The sequence below is a fragment of the Anthonomus grandis genome, chromosome 2 (assembly GCF_022605725.1).
Source record: "Anthonomus grandis grandis chromosome 2, icAntGran1.3, whole genome shotgun sequence".
Classification (NCBI taxonomy): domain Eukaryota; kingdom Metazoa; phylum Arthropoda; class Insecta; order Coleoptera; family Curculionidae; genus Anthonomus; species Anthonomus grandis.
The window spans coordinates 44,583,555-44,597,054 of NC_065547.1; the positions used below are offsets into that span (position 1 = coordinate 44,583,555).

A 13,500-nucleotide genomic window follows, 5' to 3' on the forward strand; every position below is an offset into this window, starting at 1 on the left:
AATATTAAAAAAGTTTAAATATTTTTCTTAAACAAAGTCACAATATGATATATGACGATAAAGCTAAAAAAAAATTAAATATTGCATTTTGTTTGAAGAAGAAGAAAGACACAAGTGTTCATAAATCATAAATTTCTCATTTCAAGTGTAAATCTCATGTCACTTGTTAACCAACTATACTTTGAGGTCAAAAATCACAATAAAAGCATTTAATTTGTCTGCAAGGTTAACTTAACAAAAGAGTAAAAAATCATTAATCTTTAAACCGCTATTTTGACAAATATTATTTTTTGGGTTATGACGTTCTTCTATAAACGGAGCGATATCTGAATTCATTTTGGAAACACTGCTTAACATTAACTTATAAAAACAACACAAAAATTCGTTGTAGAATATCTGGGGATTAATAGGGTATGACAATTTAAAGACGTAGAAATATCGAAAACTCGAAAAAGTAAAATTTCAAGAAAAGTTAATTTTTGCCTGAGAAATTGAGGAAATTTGGAATTTTTTAGAGATATGTAGCAATATATTTATTACATAAAAGTTTTTATTTTGCAATAGTACCTACACAGACCAGTGCTGAAGCATTTAAAAACAGTAAAAATTGAAAAAAAAAATATAATAGAATTAAACCCAAATGGAAAAATAAGTTCTATAGAAACAAGTAAAATGGCAAAATTTACAACTTTTGTGTTTACACTTTTTTTACATACTTTCAAAATTTTTGTGAAAAATCCAAATAATTAAGCTTTTGATTGTTTATTTTTATTTTTTACAAAAAAATTGGTGAAAACTTATCTTTTGATGTAACAAACACACTGTAGTTTTTTTGAACAGAAAAATATTTTTTTTTTCACTTTATTTTGATTAATTATCAAAAAGCACCCCACACATTAGCTTTTGTAAAAAAGTCGGCGTGCCTTTTTTGTGTTGAAATAACTTGCTGATAGTGTAGAAAAAAATATATCTTACTATCGAAAATGTTCTCAAAAAATCCAAAAAGCGAAAAGAACTCGATTTAAAAAAAAATCTACTACCGTGCGTAAAGTACTTACTTTACCCATTTCCCAGTGTTTATAAAGTTTTTCAGTTTTTTATGCACTAGTGCGTAAAAAGACTAAGTGTTATTGTTTTATTTTTGATTTTTTTTTAATGTTTTCTTCGTCAGTAGAAAAAATTTTGTATGTTGCCCGTGTATAAAATCGCTTTTTTTTTATTCATGGGAATTGAAAAATTTTCAGTCATAAAAAACGGATCATTCACAGACACACATTACATAAATAACTATTTAAATCATTATGTATAATTTTAAGCTATTTCATTGAAAGTACATAACCATGAAATTACCCACGAATCATAAATTTCCATATTACATTAAACAAATTAAACAAAAAAATTAAAAATCAAAATTTATATTTATATCCTACATGAGTAATTACAGTATTAATTTCAATAAATAACTCAAAATTTTAAATAATGATTAAAAAATTTAATTTTTTCAGAAACATATTGTAACATATACTTTGTTTAGATTATCAGAGAGTAGAGATTTAAACGAACAAAATGCCCGCCGACTTTTTTTGAAAAAGCTTCATTTTTAACGTGCAAATTTTTGATTGAAAATTAGGCTGTTGTTTCGAAAATGAAAAAATTAATTCTTCTATACCAAAAAATTTCAAACTGTTTGGTACATAAAAAGATAAAAATAAAAAACTAAAATCTTCGATATTTAAATTTTTTACATACATTTTGAGGTTATGTGAAAAAAGTGTAAATATGTACAGTGAGGGACAAAAGTATTGGCACATATTGATTTTTATTAAAATTCGTATCTGTCCTCTTAAGCTACTAGGCCTATTACATTAAAATATTTTCTAATTTAAAGTGTATACCCAAAAGCATTCGTTTCTTAATATTTAATACAAATTTAATAAATAAAGGCTTTACAAAAGAAGCCATATTAAAATTCTATCAAAAATCCCATAGACAAAAGTATTGGCACACATGTTTACAAAGTGTTTAAAAATAGGTGCCTTGTATGTAAGAATTTTGAAGCAGTTTTTTTACATTCTTTAACAGAATATTTATATGAAGTAAAATATTTCTTAAGGTTTAGTGCTTATTTTAAGTGCATACATTGCAAATATGGGTCACAAAGGCCAAGAAACGATGGAATCCGAGCGAAAAATAATTGTACAGCAGCGAAAAGAGGGTAAATCGTATTCAGCGATTGCCCAAATTGTGAAGAAAAGTCGATTTACTGTGCGTAGTGTCTTAAAAAGGTTTGAAACTGCAGAAAATATCAAAAATAAGCCTAGAACTGGACGTCCGCCAAAGTTAACGGAGAGGCAAGAAAGAAAAATTGTGAATAAAATTAAGCAAAATCCTCGAACTAGGGCTTCTGAAATTGCTATATTGACAGAAGAAGATAGCATCAACGTGAGCTCAAAAACAGTACGAAGAGTTCTTCATAGGGCTGGATATAGTGCCAGAGTAGCTCGGAATAAACCATTTATTAATAAGGTTAACCAAAAAAAGCGTCTTAAATTTGCGAATGCACACTTTCATCAAGATAATATATTTTGGGACAAAGTAATATTCTCTGATGAAAGTAAATTCAACATTTTTCATTCAGATGGGAAAGTGACTGTGTGGAGGAAGTCCAATTGTGAACTAGATGCACAAAATCTGCATAAGACTGTGAAACATGGTGGTGGTAGTGTACTAGTGTGGGGCTGTATGTCATCGGGAAGGGTCGGTCTGGTGTTTATGGATGGTATTATAGACAAAAATGTATATTTAAATATTCTAAAAAAAACTTAAGAGCTAGTGCGGAAAACCTTAATTTGGCAAATGATTATTACTTTCAACAGGACAACGATCCGAAACATACAGCCTATATAGTCAAGCAGTGGATTGCGTTTAATATCCCTCATACTTTAAATACACCTCCTCAATCTCCAGATGTCAACCCGATCGAAAATCTTTGGAGTGAGCTAGGAAAACGAATAAGGAAACACCATATTTCCAGTAAGGAAGAGCTTAAATGTGTTTTGCTGCAAGAATGGAATAGTTTTGAGCTTTCCTATACGCAAAAGCTGGTCTATTCAATGAAAAAGGAGGCTCACTCATATTATAAAAAGAAAAGGAGGTCCTACAAAATATTAGAACTGGGATTAAATTTTATTTTTATTTGGTGTGCCAATAGTTATGTCCATTTTAAATAGAATGTAATTTTTATTTTTTTGTTATGCTCTCGTTATGCTTAAGGAAATCTGTTTTATTTTTCATTATTATTATTCTACTAAATCTTTTATATGTTTTTAGTTAGATAGTTATTATTGGGTTACTTAGACCTTGGGTTACGTTAGATTTTTTCATTATTTACAAATTTACCATAGCCTTGTAGTTTTGCTAGATATCGAGATAAACCGATTTTTACTCTTTAAAACTCACCCTCTTCTAGTTCCCGATCTTAAATCGTGTGTAATTTTTTTCCATTCCTCTTTATTTTATTCTTTTCCAATAGGTTTTATTTTACTGTAATATTTTTTGTCTAACAATCATTAATGTAAAAAAAAAAGATTTATTGATAAAAAAAGATAAAAATAATTATTACTGAAGGTATAGCATTTTCCGGCCTTCCGTTCACCCTTTTTTTTTAATAGCCTTGCGACGGACACGTTGGTCTATTGAAATCAAAAGATCAGAAAAATGTCCTTATTTTAAAACTTATTTAAAACTTATATTATATTTGAGCTTTAAAAAATGTATTAAAAGATTCTTATCTGGAAATTAAAAATGTCTACATAAAAAAGCAATCTTTCACTAAATGACGACACTAATAACAAACGATTAAAAAAACTGAACAAAATAGGTCGAATAGCTTTTCGGCAATCGCGTTCATTGCGAAAGCACTTTTGGAAAAACACGATTTTGAGTTAATTTAGACAACATTTTGAACATTTGTTATGAAAATATTTGAGTTAATCTTGTTTTTGGGGCATTTATTATTTATTTTTGCTTTTGTATTTGATCATATTATGTAAATATTTTTTAATTTGAATTTATTTAAGAGTATCTGTATATTTTGTTTCTTTTGCACTGAACTACCATATCTTTAATAAAAAAATATAGGAGACTAATAAAAAATCATTTTAAAAGCCTAAAATTATTGTTTTAACATTTAGTGCCATTAATACGTATTATAAAGCCTTTAATTTACAAAAGATACCTTTTAATATTTTTTATTAATTTTTTTAAAACGATTTTTAGGATTTTTAACATTATAACAAAATATTTGTTTTTAAATTTAGTAAAAAACAATTAATGCGCTTAAAAAGCGGCATAAGCAGAAAAAAGGTACAGAGACGCAAAAGCTTGAAAATTAAGTCAACTAATAACTGAGGAGAAACTTAAGTCATTAATGTAGGGTGGAACAAAATTACAACCACTTGTTTATGAACAACCCATATTTTTTAAATTTCCAGGCGTTAATCCAAGAAGGCGCCTATGTCAAAATACGTCAATTTATATAGTTCCTACTCGCCAAATTTGGTAAAAATCCATACTTAGAGACGCTACTACTAAAAGACAAACTATTTTAAAACTTTGGCACTTTCTAGCGGCCAAACGAAGCAAATTCGGTATAGACAAGTTGGCCTTAATCGTTCTATTTTTTGCCAAGGAATTTGTGGTTAAACGTTATACATTCATGTAAATTCAAAAATAAAGTTACAGACTTTTTAATTAATTAACCCTTTTTACTGATTTGAGGATTTCTTTACTTTACTATCTCTTTTTAGGAACATTTTGTGGTTCATGTATGTACTTCATTTTTGTGAAGTTGTTTTGTTTTTGGTAGTTTTTTTCTCTGTATTTGCTGTATTTTTTCTTTAATTACTTTCCAGTGACATTTAGATTTGTTAAACGTTTCATTGAAATTTTAGGTTCTAAACTTAGTACAACCAAAAGCGGGTGAACCGGACTCGGAAGCAAAACCAGACGATACGGAAAAACCCGAATTAAGCAAAGAAGAAACCAAAGCCCAAGCCACAGCGGCAATACAGAAAAATCAAGATTTGTTGGCGGCACAAGTTAAGGTAGGATTTATTTAAATTTATTTATTCATACTTTTACAGTTTACACGGTGTTTGTGTTGTCTTACTTTACTACATAAGTTAAGCGATCGAATAAAAGATATCGCATTATTTTTGCAATTTTTATTTCTTGGCTTATTTTTACCATGTAGTTAAAAATAAGCCGTCAAAAAATCTTCGTTACAATAATATTCAAAAGTGCGTCGTTTTTAATGTACCGATTGTTGTGGAACATATTGAAGACGGTTTTTTGTTGATATTTCCGAAACGTCTAGTCATAGTTATTCGAAATTCAAAATATTTACTATTGTTATTATCAACTGATTTTATAGTAATTTATGCTAAATTGTATACAGTAAAACATCATACGATATTTAATTTCCTTTATACTCTTAAGGTTTTAAAGTGGGTATAGATAATAAAATTCATAACAGTCTTTACCATCATTATTAAATATTTTAAATTAAACATTTAGATGAGCAAAAACAAGGATGAACAACGCAAAGAAGTACTAAAGATCCAGAGTGATTTACGCAAAAAGAAGCAGGAGCTGTTGGATAAGCAGCTTTCGCAGCAAAAGGTTTTGATTGAAAAAATGTCGAAATGTAAGAGATAAATCACTTATAAAAAAACTAGTGTAATGTACCTATCAAATATTTAATATTTTAGTGCCCGCAGGACCACAAAGAGATTTAATCAAAGAAACCATCAAAAAAACACAAGAAGCCATCGAGGGTATTAAAAAGGACTTGGAAAAGGCCGCTTTGGCCGCCAAGAATGCGGTCTTAGGTAGAAAATCCAAAGAAGAAACCCAGAAAGTATGTTTAATGTGTAATTTGACTATATTTATATAATCTAATTTTTGCGTGGTTTTGTTTTAGGAATTGCTAGATATGGAGCTGGACCTAATAGCGAAACAACAAGAGGGAGCCGATACGACGGAATTGCAAAAGAAAGTGGCCGAATTAAAGGCGAGGGCGGCGATGTCCACCCGCGGTACGATTAGGGGAAGGGGCAGGGGCAGATTCACCCCCGTGGTCAGCAGGCATTTGTTAAGCAAGAATAATTTGGTGGATCATAATATGAGTAAGTGATTTTTTTTTTTTGGAATTTTTATTTTTAATAAGAATATACAATATAAATATTTAAAATGTCTGTACAAAACCCTAGGACTTACTTTATATTACATTACTTACCTTAGTCCCCAGTTGCTTCGTTTCTTAGTTATAGGGTGTCAAATTTAAAAAATAAAAATCTACTTTATTTAATTGTTTTTACATTTTGCGACATACCACTTTGAAAACTAGTACCTAGGGGTTGTTTGGTATGAGAAACTCGAAAATGGTCATCTTTTTACTGTGGCCGATCGAGGACCCTCCATACTGCACTGTTGCTGGTGTAAAATGGCCATAACTTTTTTGCAAGTGTGATTTTTATTTTTTTTTATTAAGAAAACAGTTTCCCTAACGTTTTTGAGTAAACAAGTACTCTTGTAAATTAACCGTTACCAAGATATTTCGTGTTTTAGTCTTTGATGCCGCATCGGAATAATAAAAAAATTGCAATGACCTTTTTCGTGTTGTTACTTTTAACGTAGTTTGCAAAAGATTTTTTTAATTTAATAGGCAAAATTTATTTAAAGGTATTTTAATTATTATAAACTTTTAACAATGGTTCAAAATGATCTCCGTCAACATGAATACGCATAATAATACGGCATAAAAAGTACTCTTTGCATCAACTGGTCATCGTTCTTCAGTATGTTGGCTGCATTTTGAATCATTGCCCATAACTCTGCTTCTGTATTCGTTGCTCTAGAGTACACCATCGTTTTTAAAGACCCCCACAAAAAATAATCTAATGGAATCAAGTCCGGTGAGGGGGGACCAGTTTACAGGAGCGTCATTTCCAGTCGATCTATTTCGATATTGTTGATGCAAATAAATAAAATTCCGAACATTTAACCCATTTATGGCCAGTGATTCGTATACGCAACGCTGCACTAATGATTTATTTACAAAAAAATTGTGCTTTTTTCGCCTGAAATATGGGCTGGTACCATTGACGCAAGGTTGAATTTTTTTAAAAGCCGGATTTTTCCTTATATATGGCCGCACATTTTTAAAAATTATATACTCCTATTTAATGTTTTTATTTTCAAAGTTTTGTATTTTTTTAACACTAATTACATTCCAAACTTCACCATAAAATTGAAAACCTGGGCCTAGTTGAACCAGGTTTTTCCTAATTAGGTCATAAATTATGCTGTTGCGTTCTCGCATCACCGGCCGAATAACTGAAATTGCTTGTCACAAGTGTGTCTAGACAAGTCTAGCAATTAGTACCCATTATCATGTAGAACCTCTTACTTCTGCTAAAAGATATAATAGAAAAATCAAAAAAAGAAGTGTCAATCCCACAACCAGCTGTAATTTCAAGATATAATAAATACATGGGAGGAGTAGATTTGCATGATAATGGCGTGGCAAATTATAGAATCGGTGTGATGGGTAAGAAATGGTGATGGCTACTATTTAAAAATACAATAGACAGTACTCTTGTCAATTCCTGGAAACTCTACAACACGGTGAATCACAATAAAATGTCACAACTGAATTTTAAATCATTCATCGCCGTACGCTTATTAAAAACAAAGAACTTTGTCGCTAGACCACTTCTATTAGAACCACCGAACCACCCAGTGAAGTGAGGGTTGATCACTTTGGACATGTAATCAGTAGGACTGACTCCCAAAGAAGATGTCGTGTATGTAGAAGTCAAACAATTTATATTTGTGAGCGTTGCACTATTTATTTACACGCTAACTGTTTTCGGCAATATCACTTAACACTATAGGCCGTTGATACGTTTACGCAACACCACTTATTTCAGAAAGTAGCAGATTTATTTCTTTTTTGATTTCACATATGTGTTTTCATAATTAAAATATATAATTTAAAAATTTTAAGTTTTATTTCTATCCTTGGCCGTAAATCGGTTAAAGTGAAATGCGGTGGAGCACCATCATGCATGAACCACGTATCTTTCCGAAGTTGTAATGGCAATTCTTCTAATAAATGTGGCTGCGTATTTTGTAAATGTTAATAAATAATTCACACCAGTTAGCAGTTTTGGTGGCAAAATTACAGGACCGATTATAAAATTGCCAATGGTTTAAATACTGGTAAAACTGTCTCGTACTTACGTCGCTATTATAATAAAAATCAATTTAGAAAAATACTATCTCGCACACTCAACTATTATTGACAAGAAGAAGAAAATAGACTTATTTCCGTATTTAGAAGAAATATGATCTTTAACGATATCTTTCGTTATATTTATATATACCTCCTTTTAATATAACTCCGGAAATGCTTTTTGGGAAACTTTTTTGATGAACTTTTGGGATGCACTGTTCAGGTACCGCAGGGTCTAGAAGGGAGTGATGGTGTTAGACTCTTCACAGTAGAATTTTAACATTTATATTGTCATTATTGCCTAGAGGTGGTAAACATCTAAATCATCATTTTCAAATAGCTTCGGAAATATGTTCAATTTGTCCTGGTCAAAATGCTTGGAACTGTCTATTTAAACCGATAAATGTGTATTTTTTTATGCACTTTTTAAATAGCCAGTGTTCAGGTCGGTTAAATTTATAACTATAATTATAAAGATAGATTTGTGTCAAGATGGCAAAAAGGAAAATCATATTTTAGCGATATTCGCCGAAGAATTATAGACATACAAACAGGGTATTAAGCAGTGTAAAATTTCTACAAGATTGAAAGTTCCAAAGAATACCGTCTGACGAATCATTAAAGCTGAATCTACTGTTAAATATTCTGCGCATGGTTGGAGCAAGAGAAAACTACATTATTAAAGTGGCCAGCCCAAAGTCCGGATTTAAATCCGATTGAGAATTTATGGGACGGTCTAAAATGCTTTCTTGAAGGCTGAGCCAGTGTGGACAGGACAATAATAGAAAATTTAATTGCATCAATGTCTAGGAGAATGTTAAGGCAAGAGGTTATCACACTATATATTAATGCGTATAATATTTAAGATAAGAAATTTGAGTTTTTTATATTTTTTGTAAAAATTAAAGATTTTGTTCCAATTATTTTGTCCAGCCTATTTTTGATTGATTTTGATTATCTTTGGTCTGCAGAACGCAATAATTTAGTTAATAAGAGTTTACAGATAACGAAAATCAATCATGGCCAATACTGTATAATTATATAACATTAAATTTTATATATTCGCTTCCTTGCTGTTCCTGTTTTATTGAATTCTATGCATTTTTTTGATGGCAAATCCTAGAACAAACTAATCCTCCAAATTAAAAATACATAAATAAATCATTTTATTACGGTTGAATTCGGAGCAATGCCAGAAACAGAACAGTAACATACAGAAATTGTGAGGTTGCCCGATGTCGCATTTAATATGAGATTTATTATTGTCTATTTCAGTACGCTTGGTTCTGAAGTTAGTTAACAGATAAACCATTTAAAAGAAATACGTTGTTAAATATGGTGAACTTAGTGGTACCGTCGGTACATAACTAGGTCATTTGAACTATATTTCCTAGGAGACAAATATTTGATGATTGCTTTTTACATTTGAACCTTAGACCAATCAATCAATCAATGCTTTATTATCATAAAATTTAAAATTTTGTCGACAAAGCTATTATTTAAATAAATCATACAAACAAAACAAAAAATACAAATATATAAAAATAAAAAAACAACAAAACATACAAAAAACTTAACAATTTTATAAATTGTTTTAGGTCACATTTCCTTAAAATCTATAAAATATATAAACATTCACTTGTATACAAAGTCGGCAAAAAAAGCAGGCACCTGTTTACAAAAACATTATTAGCAAACTACTAATTTGTTTACATAATATTCGAATATTATTTATGTACATTATCATAGCAACATAAACAAATTAACCAGTGTTTAGGAAGCGCGTGCTTAAAATTACATAACATTAATTATTAAAAAAAGTCGTTTACTGTGTATAAGGCTCTCTCCAGTAAGAATTATTTCAGAGCTTTCCGAAATTTGGTAAAAGTTGTTATTGATTTGATTTCAAATGGGAGATGATTGTGCATTTTTTTTGCATTGTAAAGAATGGATCGTTTAACTAGTTCTGATCGTGGGGTTGGTAGATAAAGATCGTACTCTGCGTTTCTAAGAGGATAATTGTGAGATGGCCTTTCTGACATATCTGATAAGTGCTTGCGGATTAGGCAGACGGATTCAAATATAAATAAGGAAGGAAGAGTTAGTATTTTAAATTTTTTAAAATATTCCTGGCAGTGAGTTCTGTAATTTAGTCTTAATGAATAGCGTATAGCTCTCTTTTGTAGCTTAAATATGCTCTCAAATTGAGTCGCACCGCACATACCCCAAAACGGAAGGGCATATCGGAGGTGCGACTCAAACAGGGCATAATAAACTGTTACAGCCGTTGCCAAACTTAGCTCCCTGGATACTGATCTCAGAGCAAAACATGCAGAACTTAATTTTTTGAATAAGGAATCGATGTGGATATCCCATTTTAAAGAGTTGTCTACCATCAGTCCCAAGAACTTTACGGAATAAACGACCTCCATTCTGTTGTTATTAATTACAAAAGGTTGCAACGCACCGCTAAATGATAATACTTTAGTTTTTGAGACATTACGGCACAAGAGATTTGAATCGCACCACGATTTAATGGTGACTAGGTCACGAGATGCCACCATATTTAAGTTGCTCCACGAAAAACTAGTATCGCACAAATACCGAAAGAGACAAATTTTACCATTTATGTCCAGATTAGCAATATCATTTATAAATAGAAGAAACAAAATAGAACTGAGCCCTGAGGTACCCCGCATTCTATTGGCTTGCACGAAGCCGTCATCGAATCAACCCTAACAAACTGATTCCTGTTGTTCAGGTATGACATGAACCACTCGAGAGGTGTTCCTCTAATTCCATAGTGCTGCAATTTATCAATTAGGATATTATGGTTTACACAGTCGAAAGCTTTAGAGAAATCACAGAAAATTGTTGCTCTAGAGAGATGGCTGTTTAGGCTGGAGTATATATTATTAAAGAGGGACAACATAGCGTCATTGGTGCACTTGTTACTTAAGAATCCGAACTGATGCGGGGTTATAATTTTATATTTAAGCAAAAAGGATAAAAGTCGTTTCTTTACCAGTCTTTCAATAATCTTCGATATTGTTGGGAGAAGTGCAATTGGGAGGTAGTTCGAACATTGATCCTTCTCGCCCCCTTTATGTAAAGGAATAATAATTGCCGTCTTAAGGCAGCTTGGAAAGATTCCAATTTGAAGAGAGATATTAATCAAGTTGGTAAGATCACAGTATACTAACAACCAGTAGGTTATCTCTCCACGTTTCCATTCATAAATCGACGACGGTCTCAAAAACCTTGAAGCCCGCACCGACAGCAAATAGACGGTAATTTTACGTAAAACCATGGGCGACGTGCATCGTGCAATAATAAAATTTAGATATTAATTTTTTAGATTATGGTTTTTCGGCAACTGGCAAAATTTTGTTTATCAATATTATTACTTATTATAAATTGTTTATAAATAAGAATAAAATTAATATAAACATTTTTATGGAAAGCCATGTTAATAGGAAAATTGAAAATTAGCATGCAAAATAAATTTCTTAATAATAGCACAGGATAAATAGCTAGCTATTTGTTCTGTAATAGTGGGTAAACTTTCAATAAAAAAAATAGTTGTAACAATGAATATTAGATATATTTTAAAATATTTAATTTAAAAGGCATATATAATATTTGACAAAGTTAAATAAAACAAAAAAAAAACACACTTGCCTGCAATAGTTATATTTTTTAGAATTGCACTTAATATTACTTCTATTATGTATTTACCCTAGATGATATACTATATGTCAACATCAGAAATAAGGAAAATAAATATAAAAAAACACCTTTTTTAATATTTATTTTAATTCGAATCACATCGGATTGCTGATTATTTTAAAATCAGGTAAGAAATAAGCGCAGAAAAAATAAAAACGAAAATTAACAGTTTTGGATTTTTTCGAATATGTTCCGAACCATTAGGATTTTTAATTTTTTAATCAGCATTAGGGTTCTTATATTGGATACCCGGTAAAGGGTAAAAATAGAAAAAAGAAACAAGAAAATAAACAAGGTATTTTTAAATAAAATGCAATGGGGTACAGTGTAATAATTTTAAAATTATAATTCTCACGCAATCAAATATAAATGCTTCTCGCAATAAATAACATACACAAAAATAAAAGACGGCAAATGTATCTCTGCGCTGCTAACCACGTCACTGATCATAGGCAAGAGCCGAGGGGTGAAATATTTCGGATGAAGCGCGTTGGAGGTCAACGAAATTTCGGCGCGTGGAGCATCGAGATAACCTACTGGTTGTTATAATATACTGTGGTAAGATGATAGACCATCAACCCCAGATGAAGATTTGTTTTTAATGTCTTTTGTTGTGCTGCATAGTTCTTCTAATGCTATGGGTGTAAGAAAGAAATTATGTAAATTCTCATTAGCGAGATATGAGAGAGGATCCTGGGAAGGAGTTACGGTATTCATGAGATTTTTGGCTACATTTATAAAGTAGTTGTTTAAGTTATCCGGTGAAGTGGGGATTGTGATAGATGGAGAAGGCTTATCCCTTGATTCATTAACAATAGACCAAGTCTCCTTACCAACATTTCCAGAATTAGAAATCCTTTTATTGTAATAGAGGTCCTTGGCTGCCTTTATTGTTTTATGGTAAATTTTTTTGTACAACCTTACGTAATCATGGAAGAACACACTGTCTGAGAATTTTTTTAAGTGTGATAAGGAGCGTATATTTTTAGAAGACAAGCGTAAGCCTTTAGTAGATCAGGGTTTTTTTTGTTTATTTTTGATGGGTCTAAGAGGAAATGAGTTGGATGCCAAATCAGACAGTGACTTTATAAATCGAGAAAACTCAGTGTTAACATCATCAGATAGGAAGTCCCAGTCCGTTCTTGGGCATAGATTTTTGAAATTTTGGAAATTTTTTTCTCAAAGATACGGCACATTTTGCGCGGGACTCTTTTATTTTTGTGATTTAGAGAAAATTTAGTTAATACTGCTTCATGATCGGAGAAACTTGAGTTAAAGACAGGTAAATCAATGAGTTCCGGATCAAAGGTTGATACGACGTAGTCAATGATACTAGAGCTAGTTTTGGTTATTCTGGTTGGGGAGTTAATAGGCATAACCATCCCAAATGAATCAAATATGGACTGAAGGGATTCCTTAGCAGCACACACACTGGAGAAGTCAATATTGTATAATTTGCTTATTAAGGGCAG

The 13,500-nt window shown here is 31.0% G+C and overlaps 1 protein-coding gene across 2 annotated transcripts in view; it reads left to right on the forward strand.

The window, feature by feature from the left end:
- The window catches only part of LOC126733454 (RNA-binding protein 26), a 53,458-nt gene that overhangs the window by 29,591 nt on the left and 10,367 nt on the right, over nt 1-13,500 (forward strand). For both annotated transcript variants that reach the window (XM_050436767.1, XM_050436768.1), the window contains 4 exons: nt 4,953-5,105; nt 5,578-5,707; nt 5,772-5,920; nt 5,984-6,188. In XM_050436767.1, coding sequence (XP_050292724.1) covers nt 4,953-5,105; nt 5,578-5,707; nt 5,772-5,920; nt 5,984-6,188 — 637 coding nt within the window. The remainder of the gene's footprint in view (nt 1-4,952; nt 5,106-5,577; nt 5,708-5,771; nt 5,921-5,983; nt 6,189-13,500) is intronic.